Raw genomic sequence first — 13,290 nt, forward strand, 5'->3', positions numbered from 1 at the left:
TAAGGCTTTTCCATCTTCATTTCTGGGTGAGGCTGTCCCTGCAGAGTGCATCCTCCACACAGGTATAACAGGGAAGAGCTGTCATTAAACTCCCTGCTGGGAGAGACACAAGTGAACACAGCAGCCATGTTCCACCTGTGCAAGCACCACACTTGAAATCTTAAAATTCTGCCCAGAATCCCAGGCAAGGAAGTCAAGGTCAGGTGTGAGTGCCTGCATGCACTGAACAAGTCAGATCACCTCTTTAAGGACCTAGAGAGGTACACATCAGAACTCAGACAGTCTTTCCAAATTCCTCATCCTTGGGCTGCTCTTGTGGCAGTGCTCTCACTGGTTAAGAGTGCTGGGATGGAATGAGTGAAAAGGAGGTAAATGAACCATATTCCTCTTCCTGCAGTTGGAAAAAAAAAAGGAAAGCAGGAATGCTGATCCAGGGAACACTCATAGATATAGCCAGAGTGTCTTGCCAACCTTCCTCCACCTCACTGGAAACCTCCACAGTAGTTTCACTAGAAACCTATCCCAAGGAACAAATACATTCATATACAGAGACACCTGGTGAGTTGAACCTGAATAAGAGAAGGCTCCAGGGAGAACTTAGAGCCTCTGCCAGTGCCTAAAGGGGCTCCAAAAGACCTGGAGAGGACTTTGGACAAGGGCCTGGAGTGACAGATCAAGAGGGAGTGGCTTCCCATTGACAGAGGGCAGGGTTAGATGGGATATCAGGAAGAAATTCTTGGATGTGAGGGTGGTGAGACCCTGGCACAGGCTGCCCCAAAGAAGCTGTGGCTGTCTTATCCCTGGGAGTGTCCAATACCAGGCTGGACAGGGCTTCTGGCACCCTGGCCTAGTGGAAGGCCCATGGCAGAAGGGTTGGAACTAGATAGTCTTGAAGCTCCCTCCCAGTCAAACCCTCCAGTGCTATGATATATGATATGATAATCCTAAAGTTATTTCCAAGTAGCAATGCCTGAACTTTGGCTGGTATCTGGAACACAGCTGAATGCAGTTCACCCCACTGACTGGACAAACCAGGCAGATAAACATCATGTGAATAAAAAGCCTGTATTCCTCTCCAGTTGGACTACTTGCCTTATTTGACAGAGACTGGGCCTTGAGAGCCAACAGGCAGATGGCTTCAGCCAAGCCCTACACAGAAGCACATTGGTGAACTCTTCTGACTGGAGTGGTGGTATGATACACAGGGAATGGGTCTGGGTGGAAAATTTGACCACCCTTTTTTTGACAGAAGGAGTAGCCAGTGCTAGTGCTGTGGTTCTGGATGCTCTGAACTGTTCATCTCACACTTGGACAGAAACCTAATAGCTGAAATACTAGAATTATAATTGGCAGCCTCCATTTGTAGCTCCCAACTGTGATTCAGGAGGCTGTGACCAGTGTAAATTATCATAGCACCAACAGAAGCTTTATGCTGTCTTTACCAGGGTTACAATTTAAAGTTCAATAGTAATGAACTATCTGGCAGTCAACAACAGGACCTTGGTCCAAAGAAGTCTGATACTTGAAGAACAAATTTTCACACAGAATCCACTCCAGATCAAATTTTTATTTCCTTTTCCTATGTGGTTTAATACCTGAAGAACCACCCAGCAGCGTGATGGAGGGCAGGGATGATTCACCTACAGCCTTATGGGGGTTTGGATCTACAGAGCCCTGCATATGGCTAACAATGGTCAAGCTGCAGCTCCAGCATTATCCAGGGACCCAGTAAACTCATCTGGAGAGTTGTACAAGAGCAGCCTTGGCTCCCCAGAGGGTATGGCATAGAATTATGGAATCACCTGCATTGGAAAAGCCCCTCTGAGACCATCGAATCCAACCATTCTCCCAGCATGGCCAAACTCACCACTAACCTATGTCCCCAAGTGCTGCATCCACACATCTATTACATCCCTCCAGGGATGGGGATTCCACCACTGCCCCAGGCAGCCTGTGAAGAATTTGTGAAATATCCTTATGCTTTCTCCTTCTGCCAGCACCACATCCCTGCAAGTGAATGCCAAGAGTGTGCTGCCAGTTCTGCTGCCTGAAGAGCACTCTCAGACAACAGAATGCTGAGAGAAGAAATATCCCCGTGCAGCCACAAAACTTTCCATCCTGGTGAGGCAGGATGTGCTCAGACACACAGGGGATAGCAGATTGCTATCTGCACAGATCAGCTCCCTTTGCAACTCCGCTTACAGAGGTGTTTGCACTCACAACAGAGATAAAGTAGCCTGACTCAGACCCACGGCCACCGCTGGTCACACCATCACCTGCTCCAGCTGGAAGGACACTGCCTGCAGCAGAAATCCACACCACAGCTCCATCTGTGCCGCCATGTGTGCCGTGTCCTCTGCGCAGGCACAGGGAGCTGCTCCCTCAGCTGCAAAACTGCTCGCTCGCTGTCACTGCAGGAACAAACTCCACACCCAGCTCCCCCAGGCCCCAAGGAGCCATTCCCACCAGCATCAGAGCTCAGGATGCTGCAATGGCAGACATCTTACTGTCTCCCCTGACTCACCCTAACTGCTTCCAAAAATCCTTTCCCAGACATTGTGATGCCCAATCCCCTTCCACTTGTCTCAGAGAGGTGTGGACCAACATGTTTAAGTTATTTCTGAATTTCATTGTATTTACTTGTCCATTTGGAAATCATTTGGAAACAGTAAAATTCACATCACCCCCTTCCTACAATGTGTCACGGTGACAGCCTAATAGCCACTGAAAATCCAGGAAATAAAGGCATCTTGATGACAAGGGAGAGGGAGCCTGAAGAAAGAACCCAGAAGGGGCACGGTAACCCCAACACCAAACTGCAGGTAAGAAGGCATCAGCTATGCCAGGATGGAGGCACACAAACCCCTTCAGGCTGGGAACTTTTGCCTGGCAATAAAAGCCTTAAAGCCCAACACCAACCACTGATTAACATCCTCAGTAGAGTTTAATTGATGTAATTTTGCAAAGTATCAGGCCCATTTGCACTTGACCATGGTGTTTATATGATTTTACATTAAAAGGGCAGAGAGACCATCCTGGTCACCTTCTGCCAGCCACTGGGTTGCTCTGCTGCAAAGAGTCAGTCTTAATTTTGCCTCTCATGAGTTTTAACATTTCATGGGAGGGTTTGGACTGGAAATGACCTTGAAGATCATCCAATTCCAATACCACTGTCACAGCCAGGGACACCTTCCCCTAGACCAGTTTGCTCCAAGCCCCATTCAACCTGTCCTTGAACACTTCCAGGGATGGGGTAGTCATGTAAATGGATTTTTTTCCCAATATACAATCTAAGCCTGCATTATGTCAGTGTGAAGTCAACCCCCTTCTCCTGTTACATTTTCCTTTTTTCTCATATATGGGACCTGCAGTGTAACTCTTCAGTATCTCCCTTTGAGACAAAGGACAGGACATCAGCCCTTATTTAAAATAAAAAGATGATGTTTTAAACTAAAAGATGAGAGATTTACATTAGATATTGGGAAGAAGTTCTTCCCTGTGAAATTGGTGAGGGTCTGGCACAGGTTGCCCAGAAAAGCTGTGGCTGCCCCATCCCTGGAAGTGTCCAAGGCCAGGTTGGACAGGGCTTTGAGCAACCTGGTTTAGTGGGAGGTGTCCTTGTCCATGGCAAAGGGGTTGGGACTAGATCATCTTCAAGTCCCTTCCAACCAAAGCCATTCTATCATCCTGTGATTTTAGAATTCTCAAGGCAATTTGGAGCCACTGAAAAATACCTGTGAGTACTGAAAGGCTTTTTTCTCTACAGACACACCAGAAGGACATACTGAATAATGAATTATCTTCACTCTTTAAAAAAAAATAATGAAAAAGATCCTAGTCTGGCAGTCAAACCTGTTTAATCATCGTGCATCCAACAGGAAGGATGCTGGAGCCTCTCCTGTGGGATTAGGTTACAGGCTTGGAGCAAAGGTATTAGGATCAGTCAAGTAGTTTTCTGTTCAGGAATCTAGATCATCACAAGCATCTGGAATGCCCCATCACTGAGCCCAGTGAGAGAATTACTTGTATCATACCATCTACCATAATATGCATTGACATTTCATTTAGGAGCTGGATTGCTTTTTTTTTTTTTTTTTTTGGTTAAATCATTGCAAGATGCTCAGCAACTTAACAGATTTTCAGACAACTGAACTTTATGTTCAGGGTCTTCAGGCCCACCATTTATTTTTTTCTCCGCCTGATTTAATGATATGACAATCGATAAAGCCAAGACCACTGCTCAGATCCCAGACAGCCAAATGTATTTACCAGCAGGAGTATTTTATTTTAATTAAATAAAATCCTCTGATCAATGTTTAGGATGTTTATCCACATTTTAACCAAGTAAGATCCAGGACACTCCCCTCCTAAGGAGTTTCTCACATGGATACAGCTCTATTAGCACCATTTCCAGTGTTTCTCAAATGACAAACTGTTCTTTGACTGCAGTGGTGCCACCAAGATGTCCCTTCCCCTGGCAGGAGTTGGACTGGATGACCTTTAAATGTCTCTTCCGACATAAACTCTTCTGGGATTCTGCAATTCAAGACCTGGTCAGGGGAAGAGCCCCGAACCAGAGCTGGCGCTGTTTCTGATTGGAGAAGTACTCATATTTAAGGGATTTCAATAAAACTTTTTTTTCCTTTTTTTGGTAATGGTTTTAGGGCAGAAAGCTGACAGACGGCAGGGTTAGATTGAATATTAGGGAGAATCTTTTCCCCTATGAGAGTGGTAAGGCCCTGGCACAGGCTGCCCAGGGAAGTCATGTCTGCCTCATCCCTTTAAGTGTTCAAGGACAAGCTGGGTGGGGCTTGAAGCAACCTAGTCTAGTGGAAAGTGTCCCTGCCCATGGCAGAGGGTTGGAACTGGGTGAGCTTTAAGGTTGTTTCCAACCCAAACCACTCTGCGATTCCCTGACTCTATGAACATCACTGTCTGCTCTGGAATTTGCTGAAGGAATCTGGGCAGAGCAGCACCTACTGCTTTGTGCATATGCCCTATTTTACCCCAAGCCAGCAGCTCCCAAAGCTTTAGCACTTTGATCCCCGCAGAAGAGATAAAGAGCCCACATGGGCAGCGATGAGCCTTCTCCCCCCACTGCCCCCGGACAGATGTGCCTTCTATTCACCCGTCACTGGGGTTCTGGGTGACTGACTCGGTGACACTGCTGAGCCCAGAGGGCATGTTTGAGTTTGTGCTCAGTGCTGGGAGCATGCCCAGCACTCCATCCTGACAGGTGGAGGAAGAGGAAGCTGGAAACTTGAACTTTTGCAACAACAATAGCTTCTGTTTCTGTCAGCCTCTTAGACATTTCCCCCAGCCCTGTTCCAATATGTCACTGTTTAACTGCAGAGTGTGGGACACCCTCAGATGTGCTCACCCTCTTGGGAACTGCTCTCTGCTTTGCAGAAGAAGGGGGGAAGAAAAACATCCCAACTGAACAATATCTTGGAACATGAAAGCACAATCCCTGCTAGATTTTCCTGCCAGGGAAAGGATCTGCTTGGACAGGAGGACACAGAGAGCTGCTTGAAACCCTTTGATGAGGCTGCTGTATTCTTGGAGAGAGCTCACTGCTGTCTCTCACCCCTCACCACCTTTGCAGGGCCAGTAACACACCATGATGCTCTGTGAAAACATATGGAGCAGCACGTTGTGGGAAAGGGAAGGGAGGGGGAAGGGGAAGGGAGAGAGGAACAGCATTTCCCTGCAGCTCTCAAGGCAGGAAAGCTGCTCCCAGGACACGGGGGATCCTGGAGGAATCCTGGTAAGCCTAGCTCTGACAGCACAAACAGGCCAGTGGCCAAGGAGAAACTCCTGGAAAGAAATTTTCAAAATCAAAGGGAACCTCTTATAATCCAAGTTTGAGGAGGTGAAGCCAACTCAAAGAGGAGAGCAGGTCTGGAGGCACAGAGGGTGGGCAAAACCACCATGGGTGAAGCACATGGAGTGGGAAAAGTCAAAGAGGTACAACCCAAGCGTGAAAAGGTTAATACAGACATGTGAGTAGCTGTAGCTGCCCCGTGCCTCTAAGTGTTCAAGACCAGGATGGACAGGGCTTGGAGCAACTTGGATTAGTGGAAGATGTCTCTGTCCATGGCAGGGGGCTGGAACTGGACGAATTTCAGTGTCCCCTCCAACCCAAATCCTGTGATTCGACAGTTGGCATCACCAGGTTTGGAAGAGAACGTGAAACCTTACATGGAGTAGCCCCAACTCAGTCACCCCAATGCAACAGCTGAGCTGTGTGCCAGAAAAATACCCTACCAGCCTGCAGCCTGCTCTGGCAGAGGCAGGAGTGTGAGTGGGAAATGAGCCGTCACTGTTTGCAGAGGAATTTGAGCATAACACACTAACTTCTGACAATCCATTCCTACTGAGGTGGCATGTGTTACCTGCTTGACTTACTCTGTGCAGGTCTGAACTCAAGTGTCAGATTCCCTCACATACACCAACATTCACATTTATGTACTGTGTAAGCAAGCACACAACATGCTTTTAACCTGCTACCTCACATCTTCCAAGGTGTCCCTTAACTCCTGAGCTGTGAGGAAAGTGGAATAATTGCTCCCCTGGTTGTACAGGCCACATCCATGCTGGTGGACTGCTGCTCCTCCAAACCCAGAGCTGCTCAGGAGGCTTTCCTGCACTCAGCCCTGATGATAAACATCTCCACTAACTGGAATTAACCCTGTGACGGTTCCCAGGCGTATTCCAGGTGTGTTGGTGTCTGCTTCCAGAAAGAGGGATCTGGGATTTATGGGCTTTAAAGCTGTTTTGGAAAGAAGAATGAGATCTCCTGTTGGTTTGGCACCAACTGCAGAGACACTGCTCTGTGACTCAGTGTACAAACTCAAACAATCCTGGGAGGCCAAAATACACCAAGAAGCAGATCAAAAAGAGCAGTTTTCCACCTATCTAGAACAGGAAAGCACAGCACACATTTGTCTCCCCCAATACTTCATTGCCAACATGAATAAATTTGGGCTGTTGTATGTGCTCTGAATTCCTGCAGCCACAGGCCAATTCAAACTCAATAATCAGTAACAAAACTTTCACTGAAACATAGTCCTGGAAAATGTGGTCAATTAGGAGAAAAGATTAAAGGGGACATTTACATGATAAACATATTTTTATCCTAAAAAACCTAGATGTCTGTAACTCAGATACACACAGACATATGCAGGCTCAACATCATATATAAGCATGGAGCAACAGAAATAAATATAATTATAAATCATATCCCAATCCTGCCACCAACCTGCTCCCACTACCACTGCTGAAGATGTGTCACAGCTGTTCAGGACTGAGATAAGGTACATGATTGCTAGTGGCCAGGAGCCAGTGAAATGACTCTTCTGCTCACCCTACAAAGCATTCAGGCATCCCTCAGTCATGACACTCACAACTACTCTGTGAGAGAAGATGCTTCAACAGGTACAAGATGGCTCCCATAAAGGCTCACCTTCTCCACACAGTGCCTTTCAATTATCTGATGTCCCAGGTAAGCAAAGCCTGACACACTGCAGAGGGATTTTTTACCCAGCCTCTGAATTCTTGTAACGAACACTTGAGCCAGGAAGCAAACAAAAGACTGGGGGACTGTACCCCCAATCCACCCCCCAAACTGGAGAGAACTGAAAGGATTACAGCTGGGAGAGACCTTAAAGCTCATCTTGTTCCTACTCCCTCCCATGGGCAGGAACACCTTCCACTGCCCTGTCCACCCTGGCCTTGAACACTTCCAGGGACAGTGATAGGGGAAATTTTGCTCAATGAGCTGTGCTGCTTACAAACAAGGGAGAAAAGACAAACACAGTCTGGAGGAGGCAGAACTGCCATGAGTCAGAGCCAAGATGAGTGGTACTGCTTGAAAATTAAGAGATCACTGTTTGGGGCAATCAAGCCTGACTTAGCTGTTTCTGCATCTCCTCTAACTAAAAAATCAGCTTGGAGAGAGCAGACTCAGCTGAAGCAACTGACATGGAGCTTCCTGCCCCACTGCCACATCCGTCTGGATCCCTGTGAGAGCAGGAGAGCACCTGGTCAGCTCCAGATCTCATTACCAGACAGATTTGAGTGGCTGCCTGCTGTTAGGAATGAGGCTGATAACAGCCATCTGACACATGTTCTGTGTCTCCATGATTCACAGCTGCACAGGGCTGAGGAAAACACTGCTCCATCATGCTTATCTGGTGAGAAAACTGCTGAAAGCCTGTGCTCTTGGGGTGGCCTGCTAAGAAACAAAGCTGGAACACAAAGAATCAATATTAATACTGAATATCAACACAAGTAGGAGTGAGGTGGGCATTTTTAATGCCTTTGCTTCTCGCTTTCCCTCCAAATGCACAGAACAACCGAGGCTGAGGGAAATTAAACTATCTACATCAATTAGGTATTATATTTTGTGCTGGCTAACAGCATGAAGGGCTTGAAGGGAAGAGCTGGTTTGCCACATGCTCCAAAGGGAATGCTCTCAGAAGTTAGCACGTTCTCTCAGCTCAGTGAAGAATTCAGCCTGGTTCCCTGCATTCAACAACTAGAGATGAGAAAACTTGTCTGGAAGCTCAGAGAAGCCAGAGATGGTAGAGGTAAGCTTACAGCAGAGGGGCTGGATTCAGCCTGTGGATATGCATTCTTCCTGGAGCAATACAAACATGTATTCCAGTGAGGTCTGTCTGTTATGCCTCAAAGGCCTGTTCATTTTCAGAGTTAAAAATCACTGCTTGAAATAATCACAGAATTATGGAATGGTTTGGGTTGGGAGAAACCTTAAAATTCTAACCCCCTCTGCCATGGGAAAGGATGCCTTCCACTTGACCTGGTTGCTCCAAGACCCATCCAACCTGCCCCTTGATCACTTCCAGGGGCAGAAACTAGGGCAGCCACAGTTTCTCTGGCCAGCCTGTGCCAGGGACTCACAACCCTCACAGGGAAGAATTTCTTCCCTATATCTCATCTAACTCTGCCCTCCATCACTTTGAAGCCATCCTCCCTTGCCCTGTCACTCCATGCCCTTGGAGTCCCTCTTCAGCTGCCATGAAGCCCCTTTAGGCACTGGCAGGGGCTTCCAGCTCTCTCAGGAGCCTTAAACACCCCAGCACTCCCAGCCTGTCTCCAGAACAGAGGGGCTCCAACCCTTGGAGCATCTCCATGGCCTCCTCTGGGCTCACTCCAGCAGCTCCACACCCTTTTCATGATGAGGGCCCCAGAGCTAGAATCAGTAGTTTAGGTGGGATCTCATGATCTTCTTGGTACCTCCCACCTCTCTCACATAGCCATTTTCCACACTTTAGACTAAGACTGTATTTCCTAGTAACTGTATTCTGATGTTTTTAATGTGCAGAGGGCCATGACAGCTGTCAGCTGAAGGCACTTGGAAAAGATCAGCATCCCACTTCAAACAAGCTTGAAGCTGGATAAGAAACACCACCCCAGGGGGACAGTGCAGGCAGGGGACAGCAGTGTGGCAGGAGGACAAGTAATGTTCCATGGATGGCTGCCCAGCTGGATTGTCACACTCCCACCCTGTCAAAGCTCAGTTTGGACTTTACCCCTTGCAGGTGGAGAGAGCATTGAAGGCAAGACTGTTTGTGTCTCCTCTGTCAGCTCTGCAGCAGGTCTGGCAATCTTGGGCTGTGGAAGCTTGTTGTAAAGAGATTTATGGAATCAGACAGTGGTTGGGGTGGGAAGCAACTTCTGGAGATCACTGTGTCCAACCTTCTCCTTGAGCAGGTTCACCCAGAGCAGGCTGCAAAGGATTGTGTCCAAGTGGGGTTTGAATATCCCCGAGGAAAAAGATTCCACAGGCTCTCTGGGCAGGCTGTTCCAGTGCTCTCTCACACTCACAGTACAAAGTTCTTTCTCATATTGAGATGGAACTTCCTGTGCACCAGTTTCTCCTGATGCCTCTTGTCCCATTGCTGGGCCCTATGGAGCAGAACTGGTCAATCCTCTAACAACCTCCCTGTAGACATTGACAAACAAAGATGAGTTCCCCTCTCAAGTTGTGTCTTCTTGAGGCTGAACAGTCCCATCTCCCACAGCCTTTCCTTGTAAGAGGGATGCTCCAGTCTCTTCATCATGTTTGAGGCTGAAACTGCCTGCAGCAGGGCAAGCCAGTAGTTTTCACCATTCATGCTTCTCACACAAGCAAAGAGGAGAGTTAGGCACAGCTTCAAACAGTTGGAGGGCTGTCAGCCCCACAGGGAACAGGATGGGAAGGAAGGCCCTGGAGAGCCTTTGCAGAGGGATCTGGACAGGCTGGCTCGATGGGTTGAGGCCACTGTATGAGGTTCAATAAGGTCAAGTGCTGGGTCCTGCACCTGGGTCACCACAACCCTGTGCAGATATACAAGCTGAGAGCAGAGTGGCTGAAAAGTGCACAGCAGGAAAGGCCCTGGGGGTGCTGGTTGACAGTGGATGAACATAAACCAGATGTGGCAAGAATGCAAATGGTACCCTAACTGGTATCAGCTAGAGTGTGGCCAGCAAGCCCAAGGCAGATCCTTGTTCCTTTGCACTGGGCAAGGTACCTCAAATCCCGTGTGCAGTGTGAGGCTCCTCATGACCAGAAAGACTTTGAGGTGCTGGAGTGGGTCCAGAGAAGGACAGTGAAGCTGCTCAAGGGTCTGGACCAAAGGGGCTGATGAGGAGTGGCTGAGGGAGTTGGGGGGACAGCCTGGAGAAAAGGAGGCTCAGAGGGACCTTCTCACTCTGTACAGCTCTCTGGAAGGAGGGTGTAGCCAGGTGGGGGTCAGGCTATTCTCACAGGTAACAAATGACTGTATGAGAGGAAACAGCCTCAAGTTGTGCTGTGGGAGGTTTAGGTTGTATGCTTGGGAAAATTTCTTCATGGAAAAGGTCATCAAGCCCTGGCACAGGCTGCTCAGGGCAGTTGCGGAGTCCCCATCCCTGCAGGGATTTAACAGACATGTGGATATGGCACTTGGGGACACAGTTGAGTGGTGAGCTTGGCAGTGCTGGGGGAATGGTTGGACTCAATGATCTCAGAGGGCTTTTCCAACCCACATGATTCTGTGATTCTGTGACAGAGCACAGAAGCAAAGGGAGAAGCTGTAGACGTGCAGCCCAGCAGGATGGTGTACAGACACCAGCCCTGCCCTGACCAGCTGGAGCACAGAGCATCCCTCTTGCTGATCTGCCTGACCAGGCTCACAAATCACCCAGACGTCCCTAAACAGCAGCTTCCTGCAATTACAAGCAGCAGAACACATGTGCCAATTAGCTGCACACCAATATCCTCTTTGGCCCTTGATCTAGGCCAGATCTCAGCCCTGGGGTGCAGCAGAGCCAGGTGCTTCATCCAAGATCCTGGAAACTGGATGGAACATCCCCTGGATGCAGGCCAAGAGGGCTCTCCTCTCCCTGTCCTCTTCTGCACCCATCCTCTGCTTCTACACAGGGATGGCAGCTCCTACCTCTCCAGGTGCCTGTGTTGGGTGGGAGATCTCAGCCAGAGACAGGAACACACGTGTGGTGTACACAGGAGAGCAGCAATGTCTCTTCCCATGCTACACAAGCTGCCAGGCTGCCAAAAAGTCTGAATTCTATACTGGCTGAGGGCAGCACTTGAGAAACCTCTGGCATTATGAGACAGACCAGGTAGGAGTGCCAGGATCTGTTCAAGAAGCAGCTCCAAGGTTCTCACACTTCTCTTCCCACTTTAGGGGAGACTTGCTTTCCTCCCACAGTCCCAGAGCTTGTCCCCAGCACTGGATGGAGCTGTCACTGGAGCATGTCAGTGACATGGCACTGCTGCTCACAAAACATCCTGAGAACCTTTGAGTCCCTCCCTGGAGGTTTGGCTGCAGAAAGAACATGCCTCCTGGGGACTAGTCACATGCTGAGCCTGAGACAAACTGGCCCTTTGCTACCACCTCAGGGAATGTAAGGCTGCCAGATGCACCTGAAAGGTGCCATGGCACCACCCCAATGAGGCAGGCACACCGAACTGGGACAAAAAGCCTGCTGCCATGGGACAGGAGCTCTGGAGATGCTCCACTCCCTAACAGCTATGTCTTTGGTCACACAACCACTCACTTCCCTGACTTCCGTGGCTGGGTGGAGCTCTCTCCTCTGCTCCTTGTGGGACAAAAGGCCCCTGGAGAACTGCTGGCTCAGGCTGAGGAACCCACAAGGGCTGTTTGTTCAGAGACAGACCCCAGGAGATGAGCTTCTGCAGTGTGTATGCCCACATCTCCACAGTACGGCCTCACAGTGTCCTCTCTCAGCACAGGGATCTGCAATCCACCTCCTGCCCAACAAGTAAGGGTATTCCCCATCTCTCCCCACCCACTCTGGATCTGAGAGGGTGAGGGGAGCACCCCATGGGGGCTGGGAGCAGCCAGCCCCTTCCTTCCCCATGTGCTGACAGGGTTTTCCTGCCGTCCCAGCCCTTGGGACACTGCTCTCATGTCTCAGAACCCCGCTCACCTCTTGACTTCTGAAACGTTGTTAATCCTTGCAGCTTCCAGAAGAGCATCCTCTGAAATGCAGAAAGAAGGGAGGAGGGAGTTAGCATGGAGAACACACATGGACACCCTAATCTGGAATGTGCAGGGGCTGCTGCTGCTCAGAGCTCTCACTGACCACCCCAGTGAGCAAGAGCCCATTCCTGTGAGCGGGTTATCTAAAAACTCCTCGCTGTCTTGGTGACTGACTCCAGCCCCCATCACACACCCTGAGAACAGCAGCAGGCATCCCAGGGCAGTGGACACTGTCACCCCACGGTGTCAGCCTCAGCTAGAGGCTTCCATACACCATAGAAGTGCTCCTACCACAGAGTCAGAATGACACCCCCTGGCTAGAGAAGGGAAGAGCAGCACCCAGCTCCGGGAGATGGGATAAGTGATAGGCTGGGTTGGGAGGGACCTAAAAGCTTATCTCATTCCACCTCTCTGCCATGAGAAGGAACTCTTTCTATCGGACCATGCTGCTCCCAGCCTTGTCCAAGGGATAGGACAGCCACAGCTTCTCTGGGAAACCTGTGCCAGGGCCTCACCAAACCTCAAGGCAAGAACTTTTTCCCAATATTCCATCTAAGCCTGCTCTCAGGGTTAGAAGAAGCCAGTCAGTGGGAAACCATTCCTCCTTATCCTGTCTCTCCAGATCCATGTCCAAAGTCTCTAGCTCTCTTGGAGCCCCTTTATGCACTAAAGCGTTAAGGATAACCCTTCCCAGGTTACAGCCAGCAGGCAAGGTTCCATCCCCAAGGAGGGACCCCACATCCCCTCCCAAAGGGCACAGGACTCTCTGTGCTGCACCCCA

General features: G+C 49.3%; 1 protein-coding gene across 7 annotated transcripts in view; it reads right to left on the reverse strand.

The window, feature by feature from the left end:
* CLPB (ClpB family mitochondrial disaggregase) overlaps positions 1 to 13,290 on the reverse strand; it is a 73,280-nt gene that overhangs the window by 59,049 nt on the left and 941 nt on the right. For all 7 annotated transcript variants that reach the window (XM_071433606.1, XM_071433601.1, XM_071433602.1 and 4 more), the window contains one exon: positions 12,457 to 12,508. In XM_071433606.1, the coding sequence (XP_071289707.1) occupies positions 12,457 to 12,508 (52 nt within the window). The remainder of the gene's footprint in view (positions 1 to 12,456; positions 12,509 to 13,290) is intronic.

This window comes from Agelaius tricolor, unplaced genomic scaffold (assembly GCF_023055355.1).
Source record: "Agelaius tricolor isolate 1412-34295 unplaced genomic scaffold, bAgeTri1.0.p SCAF_9, whole genome shotgun sequence".
Classification (NCBI taxonomy): Eukaryota; Metazoa; Chordata; class Aves; order Passeriformes; family Icteridae; genus Agelaius; species Agelaius tricolor.